This window comes from Cervus elaphus, chromosome X (genome assembly GCF_910594005.1).
Source record: "Cervus elaphus chromosome X, mCerEla1.1, whole genome shotgun sequence".
Taxonomy (NCBI): domain Eukaryota; kingdom Metazoa; phylum Chordata; class Mammalia; order Artiodactyla; family Cervidae; genus Cervus; species Cervus elaphus.
Genome location: NC_057848.1, coordinates 99403514 through 99426107, shown reverse-complemented (window position 1 = coordinate 99426107; position 22594 = coordinate 99403514). Strand labels below are relative to the sequence as shown.

Sequence of the window (22594 nt, the reverse complement as noted above, 5' to 3'; positions counted from 1 at the left end):
GTGAAGCCCGCATACAAAACACTTTATTTGCATTATCTCATTCAATCTCCACAACAGCCATGTGAGGAAGATATTAATAGTATCCATATTTTACAAATAGGGGCATCCTTGGTGGCTCAGATGGTAAAGAATCTGCCTGTAATGTAGACTTTGGTTTGATCCCTGGGTGAGGAAGATTCCCCTGGAGAAGGGAATGGCTACTCAGTCCAGTTTTCTTGCCTAGGAAATCCCATGGACAGAGGAGCCTAGCGGGCTACGGTCTATGGGGTCACAAAGAGTCGGATCCAACTGAGTGGCTATCACTATTATTTTACAAATAAAGAAAGGGTATTTAGTTTAATTTTTAAAGAGTTTAATTTCTAAAGAGATTAATTTTTCCAAAGGTACACAGCTTATAAAATCAGAACCAGGACTCAAAATCACTGGCTGCAAATGCCATGCATCATAGAACGCTAAAAGACATAGGAAATTAATACTGGAAAAAGTGAAAAGAAAAGGTAATTGGAAATTACCTGAGACAAATATTATCTGCTTCATAATATTATCATTGACCATTTTTAGTGCTGTTAGTTCTGATATGAACTGATGTGTTCAGATTGTGTTAAGATCAAGGCTTTTCATATAATGCTGGATGTTAATATACTCAGCTTCAAAGTGGCAATAGGTATAATCTAATCACCGACTCGATGGACATGAGTTTGAGTAAACTCCAGGAGTTGGTGATGGACAGGGAGGCCTAGTGTGCTGCGATTCATCATTGGAGATGACTGAGCAACTAAACTGAATCTAACTCTATACCCTCTAGCTGATTTTTCACACATACAAATACCCCATTTTTGACAAGTACTTCTTTCCACTTGTACCCACTTTTTTAATTGTACCAATCTTGCATTATACCCAGGAATAGAATGAAATTTAAGATTTTCCAACATATTTATATATAGTATATTTCTCCAAATGTCCATATTAAGTAAGGCATTATTAATATGACACTACTAAGTGATTTAATAATTATAAGGATCTAAAAATAGAACCTAGCATGTAGTGTTATATGAAGATTGTTAAATAAATAAATCTATTCTTATCTTTATAATACAAATTTAGACTTCTGTATTTATTAGTCTAGTTTAGTCATTGAATCTGCCTGCAATGCAGGAAACCTGGGTTTGATCCCCGGGTTGGAAAGATCGCCTGGAGAAGTGAATGGCTACCTACTGCAGTACTCTGGCCTGGAGAATTCCATGGACTTTATAGTCCATGGGGTCACAAAGTGTCAGATACGGCTGAGTGACTTTTGCTTTCACTTTATTTAGTGATTGAAATTGTGGGCTCCAGCACCAAACTTCAGTTCAGCTCAGTTCAGTTCAGTCGCTCACTCGTGTCTGACTCTTTCCGACCCCATGAATCGCAGCACGCCAGGCCTCCCTGTCCATCACAAACTCCCGGAGTTTACTCAAACACATGTCTATCGAGTTGGTGATGCCATCCAGCCATCTCATCCTCTGTCGTCCCCTTCTCCTCCTGCCTCCAATCCCTCCCAGCATCAGGGTCTTTTCCAATGAGTCAACTCTTCACATGAGGTGGCCAAAGTATTGGAGTTTTGGCTTCAGCATCAGTCCTTCCAATGAGCACCCAGGACTGATCTCCTTTAGGATGGATTGGTTGGATCTCTTTGCAGTTCAAGGGACTCTCAAGAGTCTTCTCCAACACCACAGTTCAAAAGCATCAGTTCGGTGCTCAGCTTTCTTCACAGCACCAAATTACTTGAGTTCAAATCCCAACTCCATTACTTACTACCTGTGTGACTTTGGCCAAGTTAATTTAATTACCTGGCCTTGGTCTCCTCATCTGTTAAATGTGCTAGGGAATAGTACCTACCTCAAAGTTGTTGTGACAGTTAGAATTAACATAGAATAATGCCAGACATACAGGAAATACTCAGTAAATGTTAGCTGTTTGTGCAATCATCATTGTACATGTGCACAGTTTATGATCTGATTTTTTTCACAAATATATCAAAGAGCTAATAAGGATGTCTGGGCCTTCTATAACAATCTTGTCTTCCTTTTTATAGCACATTAGGCTTTATATTTAATGGGATTTTCACTTTTGCTTTTAGCCAATTGCCATTGACCCTGAAGCAGTGAGTTTCTCAATGGAACATGGACCTGACTATGTTTCTCCAACTCAGCATCTATCAATGGTGAGTAGGTTGAATTCTCAATTGTTAATATTGAAAAGTTAACTATTGGGGGAAAAGATACATAAACTTCAACACTTAAATAATATTCTATATGTAGTTTGAATTCAAGGACTTAGATATAATTTATTTTATTACAATGTTATTTGAACTCAAATAGAATCATGCTACTATGGACTATAGTTAAGATTCCATTTCAGTAATCTTACAAGAACAATTCAGTATTTATTTATTCATTTATTTATTTGATCATAATTTATTGAACAGCCTAAATTCTATTGATGCCTATCTGTGGTCTTTACTTCCTTCCCACATAAACATGGGCTAATATTCAATTTGTGATCCTGTTGACTCTTTCCTTGAAACTTCATGTAACAATTATATTTTCTGTAACCTTCTTTTTTTTTCTAATTTCTCTGATTCTCAGTTGGTTTTTCCAGCTCTTATTCCTTAGCATGGCATATACACAGCCCTTAAAAATAGACTACCCCCTCAAAATAAGATACCAACCAAATTTCCAACCTCAATCCCTGCAGCCTCTTGTCTTAGTCAACTAGCCATACCAGACTACTCCTATATCCTTAAATATTTCATATATTCTCACTCTATGATTTTTGTTCATATTTTTCTCAGTGCTCAGATTCCCTTACAATCCCTTCTCTGAGTGATTCTTTTTTTATTGAAATATAGTTGACTTATAATACTATATTAGCTTCATGTGTTTAGCACAGTAATTCAGTACTTTTATAGATTATACTCCATTAAAAGTTATTACAAGACAATGGCTATAATTTCCTGTGCTATACAATATATCCTTGTTGCCTATTTTATACATATTAGTTTGTATCTCTTAATCCTATACTCCTAATGTGCCCTTCCACTTTCCCTCTCGCCACTGATAACCACTAAGTTGTTTTCCATATCTGTGAGTCTTTCTGTCTGATTATATACATTCACTTGTATTACACTTAAGATTGCACATGTAAGTGATATGATACAGTATTTATCTTTCTCTGCATGAGTTATAACACTAAGCATAACATTCTCTACATCCATCCACCAAAAAAATTCTAGAAAGACAGAGCACTCTCTGACATAAATCGTAGCAATATTTTGAGGATCTTTCTCCTAAAACAAAGGAAATAAAAGCAAAAAATAAACAAATGGGACCCAATTAAACTTAAATGCTTTTGCAGAGCAAAGGAAATCATTGAAAGGAAATCATTGACAAAATGAAAAAACAACCCATGGAATGCAAAAAAAATATTGATAAATTATGTGATCAACAAGGGGTTAAATTCCAAAATATATAAACAGCTTATACAATTCATTACCAGAACACCAAACAACCCAATGAAAATTTGGACAGAAGACTTGAATAAACATTTTTCCAAAGAGGACTTACATGTGGATAAGAAACACATGAAAAGATGCTCAGCATCACAAATTATTAGAGGAATGCAAACCAAAACCACAATGAGGTATCACCTCACACCTGTCAGTGGCTATCACCAAAATATCTACAAATAGCAAATGCTAGCCAGGATACGGAGAAAAGGGAACCCTTGTACACTGCTGGTGAGAGTGTAAATTGGTGCAGACACTGTTAAAAATAGTATGGAAGTTCCTTTAAAGAAAAAAAAACTAAAAATAAGACTACCATATAAGCCAGCAGTTCCATTCCTGGGTATATATGTGGGGAAAAAAAATCAATACACCAATTTGAAAAGAAACATACATCTCATTGTTCATAGTAGCACTATTTACAATAGCCAAGACATGGAAGCAACCCCCAAAGCACCCACCAACTGATAAATGGATAAAGATATGGTATATACATATTGAGTTGACCAATAAGTTCATTCAGGTTTTTTGCTGTGCTTAGTTGCTCAGTTGTGTCCAACTCTTTGTGACCCCATGGACTGTAGCCTGCCAGGCTGCTCTGTCCACGGGGATTCTCCAGACAAGAGCACTGGAGAAGGTTGCCATGCCCTCCTCCAGAGGATTGAACCCAGGTCCCCCGGATTGCAGACAGATTCTTTTGGTAACATGGAAAAACTTGAATGAACTTTTTGTCTAACTTTGTGTGTGTGTGTGTGTGTGTGTATACACACACATCAAAATATTACTCAGCTATAAAAAATGAATTCTGTCATTGGTAGCAAGGTGGATAGACCTCAGGAATATTATGCTTTATGAGGTAAGTCAGACCAGTTAATTCTTATGTATTCTCCAACATTCAATTCAAATGTCATTTCTCTTGGGACATCTTGCCTGACACCTGTGGGTAGAACTAAGTAGCTTCTTCTTTCTGGTCATGTGGCACAACACCTACCTTACTCAAACTCTTCCAGAAAATTGCAGAAGAAGGTAAACTTCCTAACTCATTCTATGAGGCCACCATCACCCTAATTTCAAAACCTGACAAAGATGCCACAAAAAAAGAAAACTACAGGCCAATATCACTGATGAACATAGATGCAAAAATCCTTAACAAAATTCTAGCAAACAGAATCCAACAACATATTAAAAAAATCATACACCACGACCAAGTGGGCTTTATCCCAGGAATGCAAGGATTCTTCAATATCCGCAAATCAATCAATGTAATACACCACATTAACAAATTGAAAGATAAAAACCATATGATTATCTCAATAGATGCAGAGAAAGCCTTTGACAAAATTCAACACTCATTTATGATTAAAACTCTCCAAAAAGCAGGAATAGAAGGAACATACCTCAACATAATAAAAGCTATATATGACAAACCCACAGCAAGCATCACCCTCAATGGTGAAAAATTGAAAGCATTTCCCCTGAAATCAGGAACAAGACAAGGGTGCCCACTCTCACCACTACTGTTCAACATAGTGTTGGAAGTTTTGGCCACAGCAATCAGAGCAGAAAAAGAAGTAAAAGGAATCCAGATAGGAAAAGAAGAAGTGAAACTCTCACTGTTTGCAGATGACATGATCCTCTACATAGAAAACCCTAAAGACTCTACCAGAAAATTACTAGAACTAATCAATGAATATAGTAAAGTTGCAGGATATAAAATTAACACACAGAAATCCCTTGCATTCCTATATACTACCAAGGCACTTTGTAAATAATACTTTCAAACAGCTCATCACATTTCATTCTAGTCAGTCTGTACCATCTTTTATTATTGATGTTTGTAATTACAGCAAATACCATAGTACTTTTCACATTGTAGGAATGTAATATTTGTTGATGGATGAATATGTGATTGAATGTATGTAGGTATAGATGAATAGATGGATGAATGGATGGATTGTCAATGTCCTATACAGTAAGGCCAAGCCAGAAAAACATGAAAAAGTATGAGTAGCCAAAGGTATTATGTCATCCACTAGGTTTAGAGAATAGAAAAACAAAAGTGAAATCAAATTCTGATTAACACAGTGGGTTCTGATATTTTTATTCAGCTAAATCCATTCTTTCTGCCAAAGGAAAGGAAACCTCATAATCCAGTCCTAATTATATGGGATCATTTACTCTTCCAGGGACATAAATACACAAGCACTATATCCTATAGTGTTTCTGGCCTCTCTGACAGGATTGTAAAGTAATTAAATTCTTCCAACTTCTACTCTTACATTCACAAAATCAGTTTACCACATTGATATAGTTATTTTCTTACCAGGATCCTGTCATTTATTTTGGAAACATCAATTAATATATAAGTACAAGAAAAATAAAATTGTTTAGATAGCAACTTTACAGATGATATCCAGAAATTCTTCACTTCTATTCCCACAAAACATTAACCAGGATATAGCACGTTAAGAAATAAGAAATTATTCTATCTAATCAGTTCAGTCTTCAGTTGAGACATGTAAACGAATGTTGGGAATTTTCTCATATATAAATTATAATATTGATTTATTAGATAATGAAAACACACAGTTGATTATAAGTACATAGGAACCTCATATTATCAGTGTTATAATAAAATATTTGGAAGATAGAAATAAATCCTACATTTTTCTTGCAAAATGGGAGTCATGCAGTATCAAGTAGCCACCTTTAAGGAGAAAATGTGGATGAAGTCCTAATTTCATTTATTAATCTTTAAAAGCTAAGTTATGAGAACCAAAAAAAAAAAAAAAAGTGTTAATTGCTCAGTTGTGTTTAACTCTTTGCAACCACATGGACTGTAGCCCACCAGGCTTCTCTGTCCATAGAATTCTTCAGGTCAGAACACTGGAGTGGATAGCCATTCCCTTCCCCAGGGGATCTTCCTGACCCAAGTGCTGAACCAGAGTCTCCTGCATTACAGGTGTATTCTTTATTGTGTAAGCCACCAGGAAAGACTAAAAGAGGCACAAATTAACATCTAATTCAGAAAGTATTACCATCAGTCATGTTTTTAAGTTCTGGATATTCCACACATTTTAGAACTGCTTTTTGCCTGGAAGTTGCTAACTATATGTGTCTAAATGAGAATGTAAGCAAAAGCCATACGTATGTGATAATAATGCCTCAATTTATCTCCTTACAGTTTCTTCACAAGAGATGTAAACCTAAGGGTATATAAAAAGAAATAATTGATGTAATCACTAAAATTATCTCTAGAACAATGAAAAAGTTTACCTTTTGGAAGCACTGAAAGTTCCTATTTCATATGCTTTGTGAGTGTAGTTACATGGCCTGTCATCTGTTACCAGTGAAACACTCAATAAAATGTAGGTCTAAAAATAAACAAATGGGACCTAATTAAACTTAAAAGCTTTTTCACAACAAAGGAAACTATAAGCAAGGTGAAAAGACAGCCTTCAGAATGGGAGAAAATAATAGCAAATAAAGCAACTGACAAAGAATTAATCTCAAAAATATACAAGCAGCCCCTACAGCTCAATTCCAGAATAATAAAAGACCCAATTAAAAAAATGGGCCAAAGAACTAAACAGACATTTCTCCAAAGACGACAGACAGATGGCTAACAAACACATGAAAAGATAGTCAACATCACTCATTATCAGAGAAATGTAAATCGGAACCACAATGACGTACCATCTCACACTGGTCAGAATGGCTGTTATCCAAAAGTCTACAAACAATAAATGCTGGAGAGGGTGAAGAGAAAAGGGTTCCCTCTTGCACTGTTGGTAGGAATGCAAACTAGTATAGCCACTATGGAGAATAGTGTGGAGATTCCTTAAAAAACTGGAAATAGAACTGCCATATGACCCAGCAATCCCACTGCTGGTCATATACACCAAGGAAACCAGAATTGAAACAGACATGTGTACCCCAATGTTCATCGCAGCACTGTTTAAAGTAGCTAGGGCATGGAAGCAACCGGATGTCCATCGGCAGATGAATGGGTGAGAAAGCTGTGGTACATATACACAATGGAATATTACTCAGCTATTAAAAATAATACATTTGAATCTGTTCTGATGAGGTGGATGAAACTGGAGCCTACTATACAGAGTGAAGTAAATCAGAAAGAAAAACACCAATGCAGTATATTAACACATATATATCAATTTTAAAAAGATGGTAACGATGACCCTATATGTGAGACAGCAAAAGACACACAGATGTAAAGAACAATCTTTTGGACTCTGTGGGAGAAGGCGAGGGTGGGATGATTTGAGAGAGTAGCATTGAAACATGTATATTATCATCTGTGAAATAGATCACCAGCCCAGGTTCGAAACATGAGACAGGGTGCTCAGGGCTGGTGCACTGGGATGACCCTGAGGGATGGCATGGGGAGGGAGGTGGGAGGAAGGTTCAGGATGGGAAACACATGTACACCCATGGCTGATTCATGTCAGTGTATGGCAAAAGCCACTACAATATTGTAAAGTAATTAGCCTCCAATTAAAGTAAATAAATTAATTTTTAAAAAAAAAGAAATGTAGGTCTAAATAATAATATAATAATAGCTACAACTTATGGAGTGTTTACTATGTGCTATATACTATCATAATCACTTTATAAGTGGTGATTTGTTTAATATTTTTGCTAGAAAATAAATTATATATTATACATTTATTTTTCTCCATTTTATAGACAAAGAAACTGAGTAATATAGAGTCTAAGCAACCTGCCAAAAGTCACATAGCTATTAAATGGCAGGCAATCTGACTCCAGAGCTCATGCTCTTATGCAATATGCTACACTGTTTCTATATTGCCTAGCTTTTGCCTACAGAATTGCTACCATGAGCTCCCTCCAAAATAAAATTCCACTTGGTTTCTTGTTCTCTTGACAGAAAGGCTTGTAGGGATTGGCCTAGGTGAGGTTATGGAATTACTGGCAATTTTAAACTTAGCTAGGTTTCTGAATGGCCAAAGTACAGTGGTAAAATATTAAATACCTCCTTTAAGAGGCCATTTGTAATGAGAAAGTTTATATATTATGTTCAATGAAAAATTATCAGCCTCTAAAATTCTACTTTTACATTTTGTGATTCTTCCTGATGAAAACAATATTCATTATCTTTCATTCCATTATAGTGTTATTGATCCCTGTAGTACTAATTTAAAAGCTGTTGTTACATACTTTGCCTTAAAATGTGCATAACTTTTCAATTAAATATAAACATAACCAATAACACATGACTAGTGATAAGAATCAACTTGTGAGACGTCAGAAGGCATCTGTCAAAATCAGTCAGTGCATTCTCAAGTGTTTTCTTCTAATTTAAAACATCAACCACAGTTTGACAATTTTTCTTCCATCCATATGTTAGTTGTATGTCTATATACTTTTGCTATGTGTGTCCTTTTATCTCCCAAGAAGTCTTCTGCAGCTTATTACAGCATATTTGAGTTTTCAAAGTTTCAAAGTTTTGAGTTTACACAGTTTCGCTTGAGTGTGAATCATACTTTGTTAGCAAACCAAGTTTTATTGTTGCTGTTATTGTTATTGTTGTTGTATTACACAAAACATTGAATATACCCAATTAATTTTGTAGGTTATTTGGAAAGGTAGTACTTTGACAAGGCCATGGGGTGTACTTATAAATTTAAAGTTTCATAGTCATTGGTCACAGATTTTTATACTATCCTTATTTTTATTAATATTGATTATTTTTAAGTTCATTTAACTTCTAAACTGATCATCCATTTTATGTACTGGAAATAGATTATTCTTTCTATAAATACTCAGTTCAGTTCACCAACTCCTAGAGCTTGCGCAAACTCATGTCCACTGAGTCAGTAATGCCATCCAACCATCTCATCCTCTGTCATCCCATTCTTCCCCTGCCTTAAATCTTTCCCAGCATTAGGGTCTTTTCCAATGAGTCAGTTCTTCGCATCAGGTGGCCAAAGTATTGGAGCTTCAGCATCAGTCCTTCCAATTAATGTTCAGGACTGATTTCCTTTAGGACTGACTGGTTTGATATCCTTGCAGTCCAAGGGATTCTCAAGAGTCTTCTCCAACACCATTGTTCAAATGCATCAATTCTTCGGTGCTAAGCTTTCTTTGTAGTCCAACTCTGACATCCATACATGACCACTGGAAAAACCATAGCTTTTACTAAAAGGACCTTTATTGGCAAAGTGATGTATCTGCTTTTTAATATGCTGCCTAAGTTTGTCGTAGCTATTCTTCCAAGGAGCAAGTGTCTTTTAATTTCATGGCTGCAGACACCATCTGCAGTGATTTTGGAGCCCCCCAAAATAAAATTTCTCACTGTTTCCATTGTTGTTCCAGTATTTGCCATGAAGTGATGGGACCAAATACCATGATCTTAGTTTTTTGAATGTTGAGTTTTGACCCAACTTTTTCACTCTCCTCTTTCACTTTCATCAAGAAGCTCTTTAGTTCCTCTTCACTTTCTGCCATAAGGGTGGTGTCATCTGCATATCTGGGGTTATTTATATTTCTCCCTTCAGTCTTGATTCCATCTTGTGCTTCATCCGGCCTGGCATTTTGCATGATGTAGTCTGCATAGAAGTTAAATAAACTGGGTGACAATATACAGCCTTTCACAATTTGGAGCCAGTCTTTTGTTCCATGTCTGGTTCTAACTGTTGCTTCTTGACCTGCATACAGATTTTTTCAGGAGGCAGGTAAGGTGGTCTGGTATTCCCATCTCTTTCAGAATTTTCCACATTTTGTTGTGATCCACACAAAGGCTTTTGCATAGTCAGTAAAGCAGAAATAGATGTTTTTTTTTTTTTTTTTTCTGGAACTTTCTTGCTTTTTCGATGATCCAACAGATGTTGGCAATTTGATTTCTGGTTCCTCTGCCTTTTCTAAGTCCAGCTTGAACATCTGGAAGTTCTTGGTCCACGTACAGTTGAAGCCTGGCTATAAATACTACTTCATTATAAAATCGCATTCTCCTACTCAAAACCTTTCATGAGTCACCTGCAAATTAACTCCAAATGCCTTTACTAGTAAATCCAAACCATCTACCAAAATGCCCACACTGTTTTTCCAGTATTATATTACTGATTTATGTTTGTTTGTTTTGTTGTTGTTGTTGTTTGTTTGTTTGTTTGCTTGCTTTACTTTCTTTTGTTTTCTATTCCTATCATAATGGGATTCTTACTCTCCTTGGAATTCACAGTATATATTGTTAGCATTTTGCCTTTGCTAAAGTCACCTAATCTCTCTGCAAATGTCAAACTCTTTTATCTCTGATTATGTGAATTCTCTTTATCAAAAACAGATCTCTACCATTTCCATGAGGTCCTTTCTCACCATTCTGTCTCTTATAACTGTCACAAATCTTTGTAATCATATATAGTAACACTTTGTGTGCTCAGTTGTGTCTGATTCTTTGCCACGCCATGGACTGGAGCCCACCAGGTTCCTCTGTCCATGTACTTCTCTAGGCAAGAATACTGGAGTGGGTTGCCATTTCCTTCTCCAGGGAATGTTCCCAACCCAGGGATCAAACCAGTATCACTTGCATCTCTTGCATTTTCAGGCAGGTTATTTACCACTGTGCCACCTGGGAAGCCCATATTCATATATTACATTGTACTATTTCTTTTTGTTAACCAGATTTAGGCTCCTTCAGGGAAAATATCTTTCTGATCTAAGAGAATGCCTATAGCATAACAAACATGAATGCTTGTCATTTTATTCACTAGTCTAGTAGATATTTCTTGACCACTTTAGGCATTACAGTGGAAAGAAAAGGCAATTAGGAGTTAAGAGATCAGGAAAATTGTCCTTATTGGTCGCAAATTAACACATTTTGCATAAAACATCATTTATATAAATCTTACTTTTCCCTCTCAAACACCTCTTCAGTGAATGGGGATAATGATTGCTATTCTACTTAATAATTTTGAGGTCAGGCTTGAATGTGGTTATTTATGGGAAAAAATTTTGAAAAAGTATAAAGTATTATATAAATGCAAGAGATAGTTATATATAAGATGTATTTCCTGAAATTAATTTTACTGACTAGAGTATTTGGAGAAAATAATGCACTTTTTTTTCATTTATTTTTATTAGTCAGAGGCTAATTACTTTACAATATTGTAGTGGATTTTGCCATACATTGACATAAATCACCATGGGTTTACATGTGTTCCCTATCCCTATCCCCCCCTCCCACCTCCCTCCCCATCCCATCCTTCTGGGTCTTCCCAGTGCACCACCCCTGAGCACTTGTCTCATGCATCCAACCTGGGCTGGAAATCTGTTTCACACTTGATAGTATACTTGTTTCAATGCTATTCTCTTAGAACATCCCACCCTCGCCTTCTCCCACAGAGTCCAAAAGTCTGTTCTATACATCTGTGTCTCTTTTTCTGTTTTGCATATACAGTTATCATTACCATCTTTTTAAATTCTGTATATATATGTTAGTATACTATAATGGTCTTTATCTTTCTGGCTTACTTCACCCTGTATAATGGGCTACAGTTTGATCCATCTCATTAGAACTGATACAAATGTATTCTTTTTAATGGCTGAGTAATATTCCATTGTGTATATGTACCATAGCTTCCTTATCCAATCGTCTGCTGATGGGCATCTAGGTTGCTTCCATGTCCTGGCTATTATAAACAGTGCTGCGATGAACACTGGTGTGCACGTGTCTCTTTCAGATCTGGTTACCTCGGTGTGTATGCCAAGGAGTGGGATTGCTGGGTCATATGGCAGTTCTATTTCCAGGTTTTTAAGGAATCTCCACACTGTTCTCCATAGTGGCTGTATTAGTTTGCATTCCTACCAACAGTGTAAGATGGTTCCCTATTCTCCACACCCTCTCCAGCATTTATTGCTTGTAGAATTTTGGATAGCAGCCATTCTGACTGGTGTGAAATGGAACCTCACTGTGGTTTTGATTTGCATTTCTCTGATAATGAGTGATGTTGAGCATCTTTTCATGTGTTTGTTAGCCATCTGTATGTTCTTCTTTGGAGAAATGTCTGGTTGGGTCTTTGGCCCACTTTTTGATTGGGTCTTTTATTTTTCTGGAATTGAGCTGCAGAAGTTGCTTGTATATTTTTAAGATTAATTCTTTGTCTGTTGCTTTGTTTGCTATTAGTTTCTCCCATTCTGAAGTCAGTCTTTTCACCTTGCTTGTAGTATCCTTTGTTGTGCAAAAGATTTTAAGTTTAATTAGGTCCCATTTGTTTATTTTTGCTTTTATTTCCAGTATTCTGGGAGCTGGGTCATAGAGGATCTTCCTGTGATTTATGTCGGAGAGTGTTTTGCCTATGTTCTCCTCTAGGAGTTTTATAGTTTCTGGTCTTCCATTTAGAACGTTAATCCATTCTGAGTTTATTTTTGTGTATGGTGTTAGAAAGTGTTCTACTTTCATTCTTTTACAAGGATTTGACAGTTATCCCAGCACAACTTGTTAAAGAGGTTGTCTTTTTTCCATTGTATATCCCTGCCTCCTTTGTCAAAGATAAGGTGTCCATAGGTTCGTGGATTTATCTCTGGGCTTTCTATTCTGTTCCATTGATCGATATTTCTGTCTTTGTGCCAGTACCATACTGTCTTGATGACTGTGGCTTTGTAGTAGAGCCTGAAGTCAGGCAGGTTGATTCCTCCAGTTTCATTCTTCTTTCTCAAGATTGCTTTGGCTCTATGAGGTTTTTTGGTATTTCCATACAAATTGTGAAATTATTTGTTCTAGTTCTGTGAAAACTACCGTAGGTAGCTTGGTAGCGATTGCATTGAATCTATAGATTGCCTTGGGTATTATACTCATTTTCAAAATATTGTTTCTTCAAGTCCATGAACACAGTGTATTTCTCTATCTGTTTGTGTCCTCTTTGATTTCTTTCATCAGTGTTTTATAGTTGTCTATATATAGGTCTTTGGTTTCATTAGGTAGATATATTCCTAAGTACTTTATTATTTTCGCTGCAATGGTGAATGGTATTGTTTCCTTAATTCCTCTTTCTGTTTTCTCATTGTTAGTGTATAGGAATGCAAGGGATTTCTGTTTGTTAATTTTATATCCTGCAACTTTACTATATTCATTGATTAGCTCTAGTAATTTTTTGGTGGATTCTTTAGGGTTTTCTATGTAGTGGATCATGTCGTCTGCAAACAGTGAGAGTTTTACTTCTTCTTTTCTTATCTGGATTCCTTTTATTTATTTTTCTGCTCTGATTGCTGTGGCCAACACTCCCAAAACTATGTTGAGTAGTAGTAGTGAGAGTGGACACCTTTGTCTTGTTCCTGACTTTAGGGGAAATGCTTTCAATTTTTCACCATTGAAGATAATGTTTGCTGTGGGTTTTTCATATATAACTTTTATTATGTTGAGGTACATTCTTTCTATTCCTGCTTTCTGGAGAGTTTTTATTATAAATGGATGGTGAATTTTGTCAAAGGTTTTTTCTGCATCTATTGAGATAATCATATGTTTTTTTATCTTTCAATTTGTTAATGTGGTGTATCATATTGATTGATTTGTGGATATTAAAGAATTCTTGCATTCCTGGGATAAAGCCCACTTGGTCATTATGTGTGATCTTTTTAATATGTTGTTGGATTCTATTTGCTAGAATTTGTTAAGGATTTTTGCATCCATGTTCATCAGTGATATTAGCCTATAATTTTCTTTGTTTGTGGCATCTTTGTCTCATTTTGGTATTAGGGTGATGGTGAGCTCATAGAATGAGTTTGGAAGTTTACTTTCTTCTGTAATTTTCTGGAAGAGTTTGAGTAAGATAGGTGTTAGCTCTTCTCTAAATTTTTGGTAGAATCCAGCTGTGAAGCCATCTGGTCCTGGGCTTTTGTTTGCTGGAAGATTTCTGATTACAGTTTCGATTTCCTTGCTTGTGATGGGTCTGTTAAGATCATCTATTTCTTCCTGGTTCAGTTTTGGAAAGCTATACCTTTCTAAGAATTTGTCCATTGCTTCCAAATTGTCCATTTTATTGGCATATAGCTGCTGGTAGTAGTCTCTTATGATCCTTTGTATTTCTGTGTTGTCTGTTGTGATCTCTCCATTTTATTTCTAATTTTGTTGATTTGGTTCTTCTCCCTTTGTTTCTTGATGAGTCTGGCTAATGGTTTGTTAATTTTATTTATCTTTTCAAAGAACAAGCTTTTAGCTTTGTTGATTTTTGCTATGGTCTCTTTTGTTTCTTTTGCATTTGTTTCTGTCCTAATTTTTAAGATTTCTTTCCTATTACTAACCCTGGGGTTCTTCATTTCTTGTTTCTCTAGTTGCTTTAGGTGTAGAGTTAGGTTATTTATTTGACTTTTTTCTTCTTTCTTGAGATAAGCCTGTATTGCTATGAACCTTCCCCTTAACACTGCTTTTACAGTGTCCCACAGGTTTTGGTTGTTGTGCTTTCATTTTCATTCATTTCTATGCATATTTGATTTCTTTATATCTTCTATGATTTGTTGGTTATTCAGAAGCATGTTATTTAGCCTCCATGTGTTGGAATTTTTAATAGTTTTTTTTCCCTATAATTGAGATCTAATCTTACTGCATTGTGATCAGAAAATATGACTGGGATGATTTCAATTTGTTTGAATTTACCAAGGCTAGATTTATGACCCAGGATGTGATCTATTCTGGAGAAGGTTTCATGTGCACTTGAGAAAAAGGTGTAATTCATTGTTTTGGGGTGAAATGTCCTATAGATATCAATTAGGTCTAGCTGGTCCATTGTAACCTTTAAAGTTTGTGTTTCCTTGTTAATTTTCGGTTTAGTTGATCTATCCATTGGTGTGAGTGGGGTATTAAAATCTCCCACTATTATTGTGTTATTGTTAATTTCCCCTTTCATACTTGCTAGTGTTTGCCTTACATATTGTGCTATTCCTATGTTAGGTGCATATATATTTATAATTGTCGTATCTTCTTCTTGGATTGAACCTTTGATCATTATGTAGTGTCCTTCTTTGTCTCTTTTCACAGCCTTTATTTTAAAGTCTATTTTATCTGATATGAGTATTGCAACTCCTGCTTTCTTTTGGTCTCCATTTGTGTGAAATATTTTTTTTTTCCAGCCCCTCACTTTCAGTCTGTATGTGTCCCTTGTTTTGAGGTTGGTCTCTTGTAGACAGCATATATAGGGGTCTTGTTTTTGTTTCCATTCAGCCAGTCTTTGTCTTTTGGTTGGGGCATTCAACCCATATACATTTAAGGTAAGTATTGATAAGTGTGGTCCCATTGCCATTTATTTTGTTGTTTTGGGTTTGAGTTTATGCAGTCTTTCTGTGTTTCCTGTCTAGAGAACATCCTTTAGCATTTGTTGAAAAGCTGGTTTGATGGTGCTGAATTCTCTCAGCGTTTGCTTGTCTGTAAAGCTTTTGAATTCTCCTTCACATTTGAACGAGATCCTTGCTGGTTACAGTAATGGGTTGTAGATTATTCTTTCATTACCTTAAGTATGTCCTGCCATTCCCTTCTGGCCTGAAGAGTTTCTATTGAAAGATGAGCTGTTATCCTTATGGGAATCCCCTTGTGTGTTATTTGTTGTTTTTCTCTTGCTGTTTTTAATATTTGTTCTTTGTGTTTGATCTTTGTTAATTTGACTAGTATGTGTCTTTGGGGTGTTTTGCCTTGGGTTTATCCTGTTTAGGACTTTCTGGGTTTCTTGGACATGTGTGACTATTTCCTTCCCCATTTTAGGGAAGTTTTCAATTATTGTCTCCTTGAGTATTTTCTCATGGCCTTTCTTTTTGTCGTCTTCTTCTGGGAATCCTATGATTTGAATATTGGGGCATTTCACATTGTACCAGAGGTCACTGAGGTTGTCCTCATTTCTTTTGATTCTTGTTTCTTGTTTTCCTTTCTGCTTCATTTATTTCCACCATTCTATCTTCTACCTAACTTATCCTGAAGATTGGATTCTTAAATGTTCAAAATTGATATCAAATACTAAAAAACAAAGATTAGAAATCTAAAGTAGAGTTTAGACCCTTAAAAATACAATATTAAAAAAAAACACAAAAAGTATAAGAAATATATATGAAGTTCACTTTAAAAATAGGGTCCTTTCTCTCTCTTTTTTTTTTTTTTGGCAAGGTAATAATGGGTTATATAAATGAAAATTTAAGGAGTAATAGAGCACTTTAAAAAAAGAAGAAAAACATTTTTAATTAAAAAAATAATAAAAATATATCTAGGAATTTCTCTGGAGCTGTTGTGAGCAGTGTGGTTTCAGTTCAGATTCAGAAAGTTCCTTCTTCCAGCCAATACTTCTCAGTATCTATAGGCCCCTTCCAATGTAGTCGGTGTTAACTACAGGGATTTTAATCTGTTTCACCTGTCACTTCTAAAGCGGTTCTCTTTGTTTATTTGGCTTTGTTTGCAGGTCTTTTCAGTGTCTAATTTCTGCCCTGACACAAGGCGGTGGAGGTGGTCTCTTATTTAGGTTCACTTGTTCAGTCGTGCTGTGGGGAGGGCAGAACACTGCAAAGAAATATCACTGGCATGTGTGGGGAGTAATCACAGTTTTTCGGCCACACTGGGTTTGCCCCCGCTCACGGTGTGTGTGCTTTCCTAGTCTACACTGCTCAGGCTTCAGGTTGCTCTACAGGTAGCGGGCCCTGAGTTGACTTCTCAGGTCTAAGCTGCTCAGGTTCAGGTTCTCGCGTACTCCACGAAGGTGCAGACTTGGTTGGGCCTGCGTTTTGTGCCGTTCCCAGTCCGAGCAGCTCAGGAAACCAGGTGCTTGACGAGCACACTCTCTTCAGGTGCAGCACGACTTATCCCCTCCCTGGTCCTAGCCTCAGTTTCCGGGCACACCCAGTCTGGTGTGCCTTGTTTCTCTTCTAGGGAGCTGATATCCAGCTGCGACCCTCCCGGCAGATGTCAACCATCCAGAATCTCAGGAAGTCGTTGGTTAGAAACTGGAAGCCTGTTTGCAGTTTGGTAGGGGATGCCCTCTCTGGGGCCGAGTTTGCCCCTTTCTGCCTCTTGCTGGCGCCCGCCTCCCCCATGCCTCCGGTGGGGGATGAGCTGGTCTGCAGCTGGCTAGCTCTTCTCTGATATTGCTCAGTCCTTTGTTCTGTGAATGGGCGGGCAGTGCCTTAGGTTAGGTCTTTTCGCAGGTTAATTCTCTCTCTGTCTCTTGCTATCCCACAGTTTAGGTTGCTATCTCATGCTAGCTCCCTAAGATTGTCCTCAGGGCATTCAGGCCCAGTCCTTACCCTAAGCAATGCCGCCCACTCCTCTCCGTTCAGCCCCCACTTGCTGGTGGTGGATGTGAGCTTTTGGGGTACTTTTCTGCTGGGAGTTGCCTTTAGGTATGTAATCTGTGGGTTGTATTTATTTACTTTTCCTCCAAGTTAGGTTCCCTTCGAGATTCAAAAACTTCCCCCAGACCCGCCAGTGAGAGGGTTTCCTGGTGTTTGGAAACTTCCTCTATTAAGACTCCCTTCCTGGGATGGATTTCCATCCCTAACTCTTCTGTCTCTCTTTTTATCTTTTATATTTTGTCCTACCTCCTTTTGAAGACAATGGGCTGCTTTTCTGGGTGCCTGATGTCCTCTGCCAGCGTTCAGAAGTTGTTTTGTGGAGTTGATCAGCGTTCAGATGTTCTTTCGATGAATTTGTGGGGGAGAAAGTGGTCTCCCCATTCTATTCCTCTGCTGCCTTAGCTCCCACCCCCACCCCCCTTATTTTCTAATATAGGCATTTATAGCTATAAATTTCCCTGGGCTTACACACTAATTTAACTATATCACACAAATTTTGATATATTGTGATTTAATTATCATTCCATTCAAACTATTTTATAATTTCTCTGATGATTTCTTCTTTGACCTAAGGATTTTTTTTAATGGATTACTTACTTTGAAAATATTTGGTGATTTTTTTGCTACCTTTTTGATTTCTAATTGAATACCTTTGTGGCCAGACATTCCAGTATTTTGTAATTTATTAAAACTTATTTTGTGTCCCAGCATATGATCTACCATGATGAAAGTTTAATGTGCACTTGAGAAGAGTGTGTTAATCTGTAGATGTTATATATAGTTCTCTATAAATGTGTTTAATGCTTTTAATTCTTTGAACATATCTCTTATTGCTGTTTTCAAGACTTTAAGGCTTTGATTACTTGTTTACTGTTGATCAGAGACCTCCTTCAGGCCTTTGCCATGAGTACTTCTCTGTAGGATTTACAGAATGGTAGCTGGCTTCCCTCAGAGTGATCAAGCAAGAGAGGGAAAGCAAGATGGAATTTACAGTCTTTCTGGTACTTAGTCTTGGAAGTGATATTTCATATTTTTGGTCATATTCCTTTCATTAGAAATAAATCAAGATATGGTAATTTCACAAGGACATGAGTAGTAGAAGATGAGGACCATTGGAAGCCATCTTAAAAGTGGCCTACTGTTAATACAATGACAATCCAATCTGGGAATTCTTGAAGATCATTCTCTCTCTAAATGAAAATCATGGCTTTTGTTCATTTGCTGTAAATTAGACAGTATAAACTAGTAAATCACATTCATTTTCATAAGTGTGCAAAATTTATTCACAAGTAGCTGTGTGTTTGTTTGTTTGTTTGTTTCTTTTTTAAAAATTTATTTTAATTGGAGGTTAATTACTTTACAATGCTGTCGTGTACCATACATGGATATGAATCAGCCATGGGTGTACATGTGTTCCCCATCCTGAAACCCCTCACACCTCCCTCCCCATCCCATCCCTCAGGGTCATCCCAGTGCAGCAGACTTGAGCACCCTGTCTCATGCATCAAACCTGGACTAGCGATGTGTTTCACATATGATAATATACATGTTTCAATGCTATTCTCTCAAATCATCCCACCCTTGCCTTCTCCCACAGAGTCCAAAAGACTGTTCTATGCATCTGTGTCTCTTTTGCTGTCTCACATATAGGGTCATTGTTACCATCATTGTAAATTCTATATATATGCATTAATATACTGTATTGGTGTTTTTTTTCTTTCTGACTAACTTCACTTTGTATAATAGGCTCCAGTTTCATCCACCTCATTAGAATTGATTCAAATGTATTCTTTTTAATGGCTAAGTAATATTCCATTGTGAATATGTACCACGGCTTTCTTATCCATTCATCTGCCAATGGACATCTAGGTTACTTCCATGTCCTGGCTATTATAAACAGTGCTGTGATGAACATTGGGGTACACGTGTCTCTTTCAATGCTGGATTCCTCAGGGTGTATGCCCATAAGTTGGGTTGCTAGGTCATATGGCAGTTCTATTTCCAGTTTTTTAAGAAATCTCCACACTGTTCTCCATAGTGGCTGTACTAGTTTGCATTCCCACCAGCAGTGCAAGAGGGTTCCCTTTTCTCCACACCCTCTCCAGCATTTATTGTTTGTAGAAATTTGGATAGCAGCCATCCTGACTGGCATGTAATGGTACCTCATTGTGGTTTTGATTTGCATTTCTCTGATAATGAGTGATGTTGAGCATATTTTCATGTGTTTGTTAGCCATCTGTATGTTCTTCTTTGGAGAAATGTCTGTTTAGTTCTTTGGCCCATTTTTTGATTGGGTCATTTATTTTTCTGGAATTGAGCTGCAAGCGTTGTTTGTATATTTTTCAGATTAATTCTTTGACAGTTGCTTTGTTTGCTATTATTTTCTCCTATTCTGAAAGCTGTTTTTTCACCTTACTTATAGTTTCCTTTGTTGTGCAAAAGGTTTTAAGTTTAATTAGGTCTCATTTGTTTATTTTTGCTTTTATTTCCATTACTCTGGGAGGTGAGTCATAGAGGATCCTGCTGTGATTTATGTCAGAGAGTGATTTTCCTATGTTTTCCTCTAGGCATTTTATAGTTTCTGGTCTTACATTTAGATCTTTAATCCATTTTGAGTTTATTTTTGTGTATGGTGTTAGAAAGTGTTCTAGTTTCATTCTTTTACAAGCGGTTGACCAGTTTTCCCAGCACCACTTGTTAAAGAGATAGTCTTTTTTCCATTGTATATCCTTGCCTCCTTTGTCAAAGATAAGGTGTCCGTAGGTGTGTGGATTTATCTCTGGGCTTTCTATTTTGTTCCACTGATCTATATTTCTGTCTTTGTGCCAGGACCATACTGTCTTGATAACTGCAGCTTTGTAGTAGAGCCTGAAGTCAGGCAGGTTGATTTCTCCAATTCCATTCTTCTTTCTCAAGATTGCTTCGGCTCTTTGAGGTGTTTTTGTATTTCCATACAAATTGTGAAATTATTTGTTCTAGCTCTGTGAAGAATACCATTGGTAGCTTTATAGGGATTGCATTGAATCTGTAGATTGCTTTGAGTAGTATACTCATTTTCACTATATTGATTATTCTGATCCATGAACATGATATATGTCTCCATCTATATGTATCCTCTTTGATTTCTTTCATCCATGTTTTATAGTTTTCTATGTATAGATCTTGTGTTTCTTTAGGTAAATTTTTTCCCAAGTGTTTTATTCTTTTCATTGCAGTGGTGAATTAAAGTGTTTCCTTAATTTCTTTTCCTGTTTTCTCATTGTTAATGTATAGGAATGCAAGGGATTTCTGTGTGTTAATTTTATATCCTGCAGCTTTACTGTATTCATTGGTTAGCTCTATTAATTTTCTGATGGAGTCTTTAGGGTTTTCTGGTAGAGGATCATGTCATCTGCAAACAGTGGGAGTTTTACTTCTTGTTTTCCAATCTGGATTCCTTTTATTTCTTTTTTTTTCCTCCTCTGATTGCTGTGGCTAAAACTTCCAAAACTGTGTTGAATAGTAGTGGTGAGAGTGGGCACCCTTGTCTTGTTCCTGACTTTCATACAGGCTATTCCTCTCCCAAAATGCCTACTTAGACTCTCACTTAGGATTTTCTCTGGACCTTATCTCCTTTTAGCACAGCAAGTTATTTGTCTTTTATTTCTTCTATTTCTCTGACATGCTTTCCCAATTTGCTCATCTTTTTAAGACAAATTTTAATTCTCAACTCTTCTGCTATCTTATTAATTTTTATAGCAGTCTGCATCTTAAATCTTTAACAATCTGGCAAGATGGAAACAGTAGAACAGGAGTTGAAATACTGATTATTTTTCCAGTGCTTCTCTATTGCCCTTTCATAGTTGTTCAGTGGCCTTTCCTCTTATATGATAAAATCAGTCAATGTATATTTATTGAATAATTCTTATGGGGAGTGAAAATGTTCTCCACAATTCCTTCCTTTCTAAAAGTCTAGAGTTCTGTGAGTGGTACACTGTGTTAACTGTTGTGTGAAATGCAAAGTAATGCAATTAACTGGCAATTTGATACTTCTCTTATTTTAGAGTTCCATGAGTTCTAGACAGTTTAATAGAATTTCAGCACAGTTTAATTTTTATTTTAGAGTATACAAATGCCCACAGTTGATTTCAGACTTACAAAATTTATACTCACATTTGTGACAACAAATAGTATTTTCTAAATTCATTTTTATATATTATTTTCTTAAATAATCTTCCTATTTTAGAATAGTTTAAGATTTAGAGGAGAGCTTGAGGACAGTACAGAGAGTCTCCATATACCATTCACTAAACTTCATCTATTGTATTTATGTTTTATTTGCTCTTTGTTGTTGTTGTTGTTTAGTCGGTAAGTTGTGCTAGACTCTGTGACCCCTATGCATTGTAGCCCTCCAGGCTCCTCTGTCCATGGGATTACCCAGGCAAAAATACTGCAGTGTTTTGCCATTTCTGTCTCCACTATTTTTGCTTAAAACCACATTACTAGCCTATAGTTTATGTGTCAAAAGATGTACATGTTTAATGTATATAAGTCGGCGATTTTGTGGGCAGATTTTCATCCGTAAGCCATCACCGCCATAAAGTCTTTAGCTTGTCCATCACCTTTCTAAGTATCCTCCTGTTCCCTTTGTCATTATTGTGTGTATATTAGGAACAATTTACATATGGGCTAACCTTTTAGAAAATCTTAAGTTTAAAATACAATAATGAAAGCTATAATAGGCACTATGCTGTATAGCAGATCATCAGAAGTAAT

General features: G+C 36.5%; 1 protein-coding gene across 4 annotated transcripts in view; it reads left to right on the top strand.

Moving 5' to 3' along the window:
• The window catches only part of LOC122690232, a 414205-nt gene that overhangs the window by 291458 nt on the left and 100153 nt on the right, over positions 1 to 22594 (top strand). For all 4 annotated transcript variants that reach the window (XM_043897283.1, XM_043897284.1, XM_043897285.1 and 1 more), the window contains one exon: positions 2120 to 2203. In XM_043897283.1, coding sequence (XP_043753218.1) covers positions 2120 to 2203 — 84 coding nt within the window. The remainder of the gene's footprint in view (positions 1 to 2119; positions 2204 to 22594) is intronic.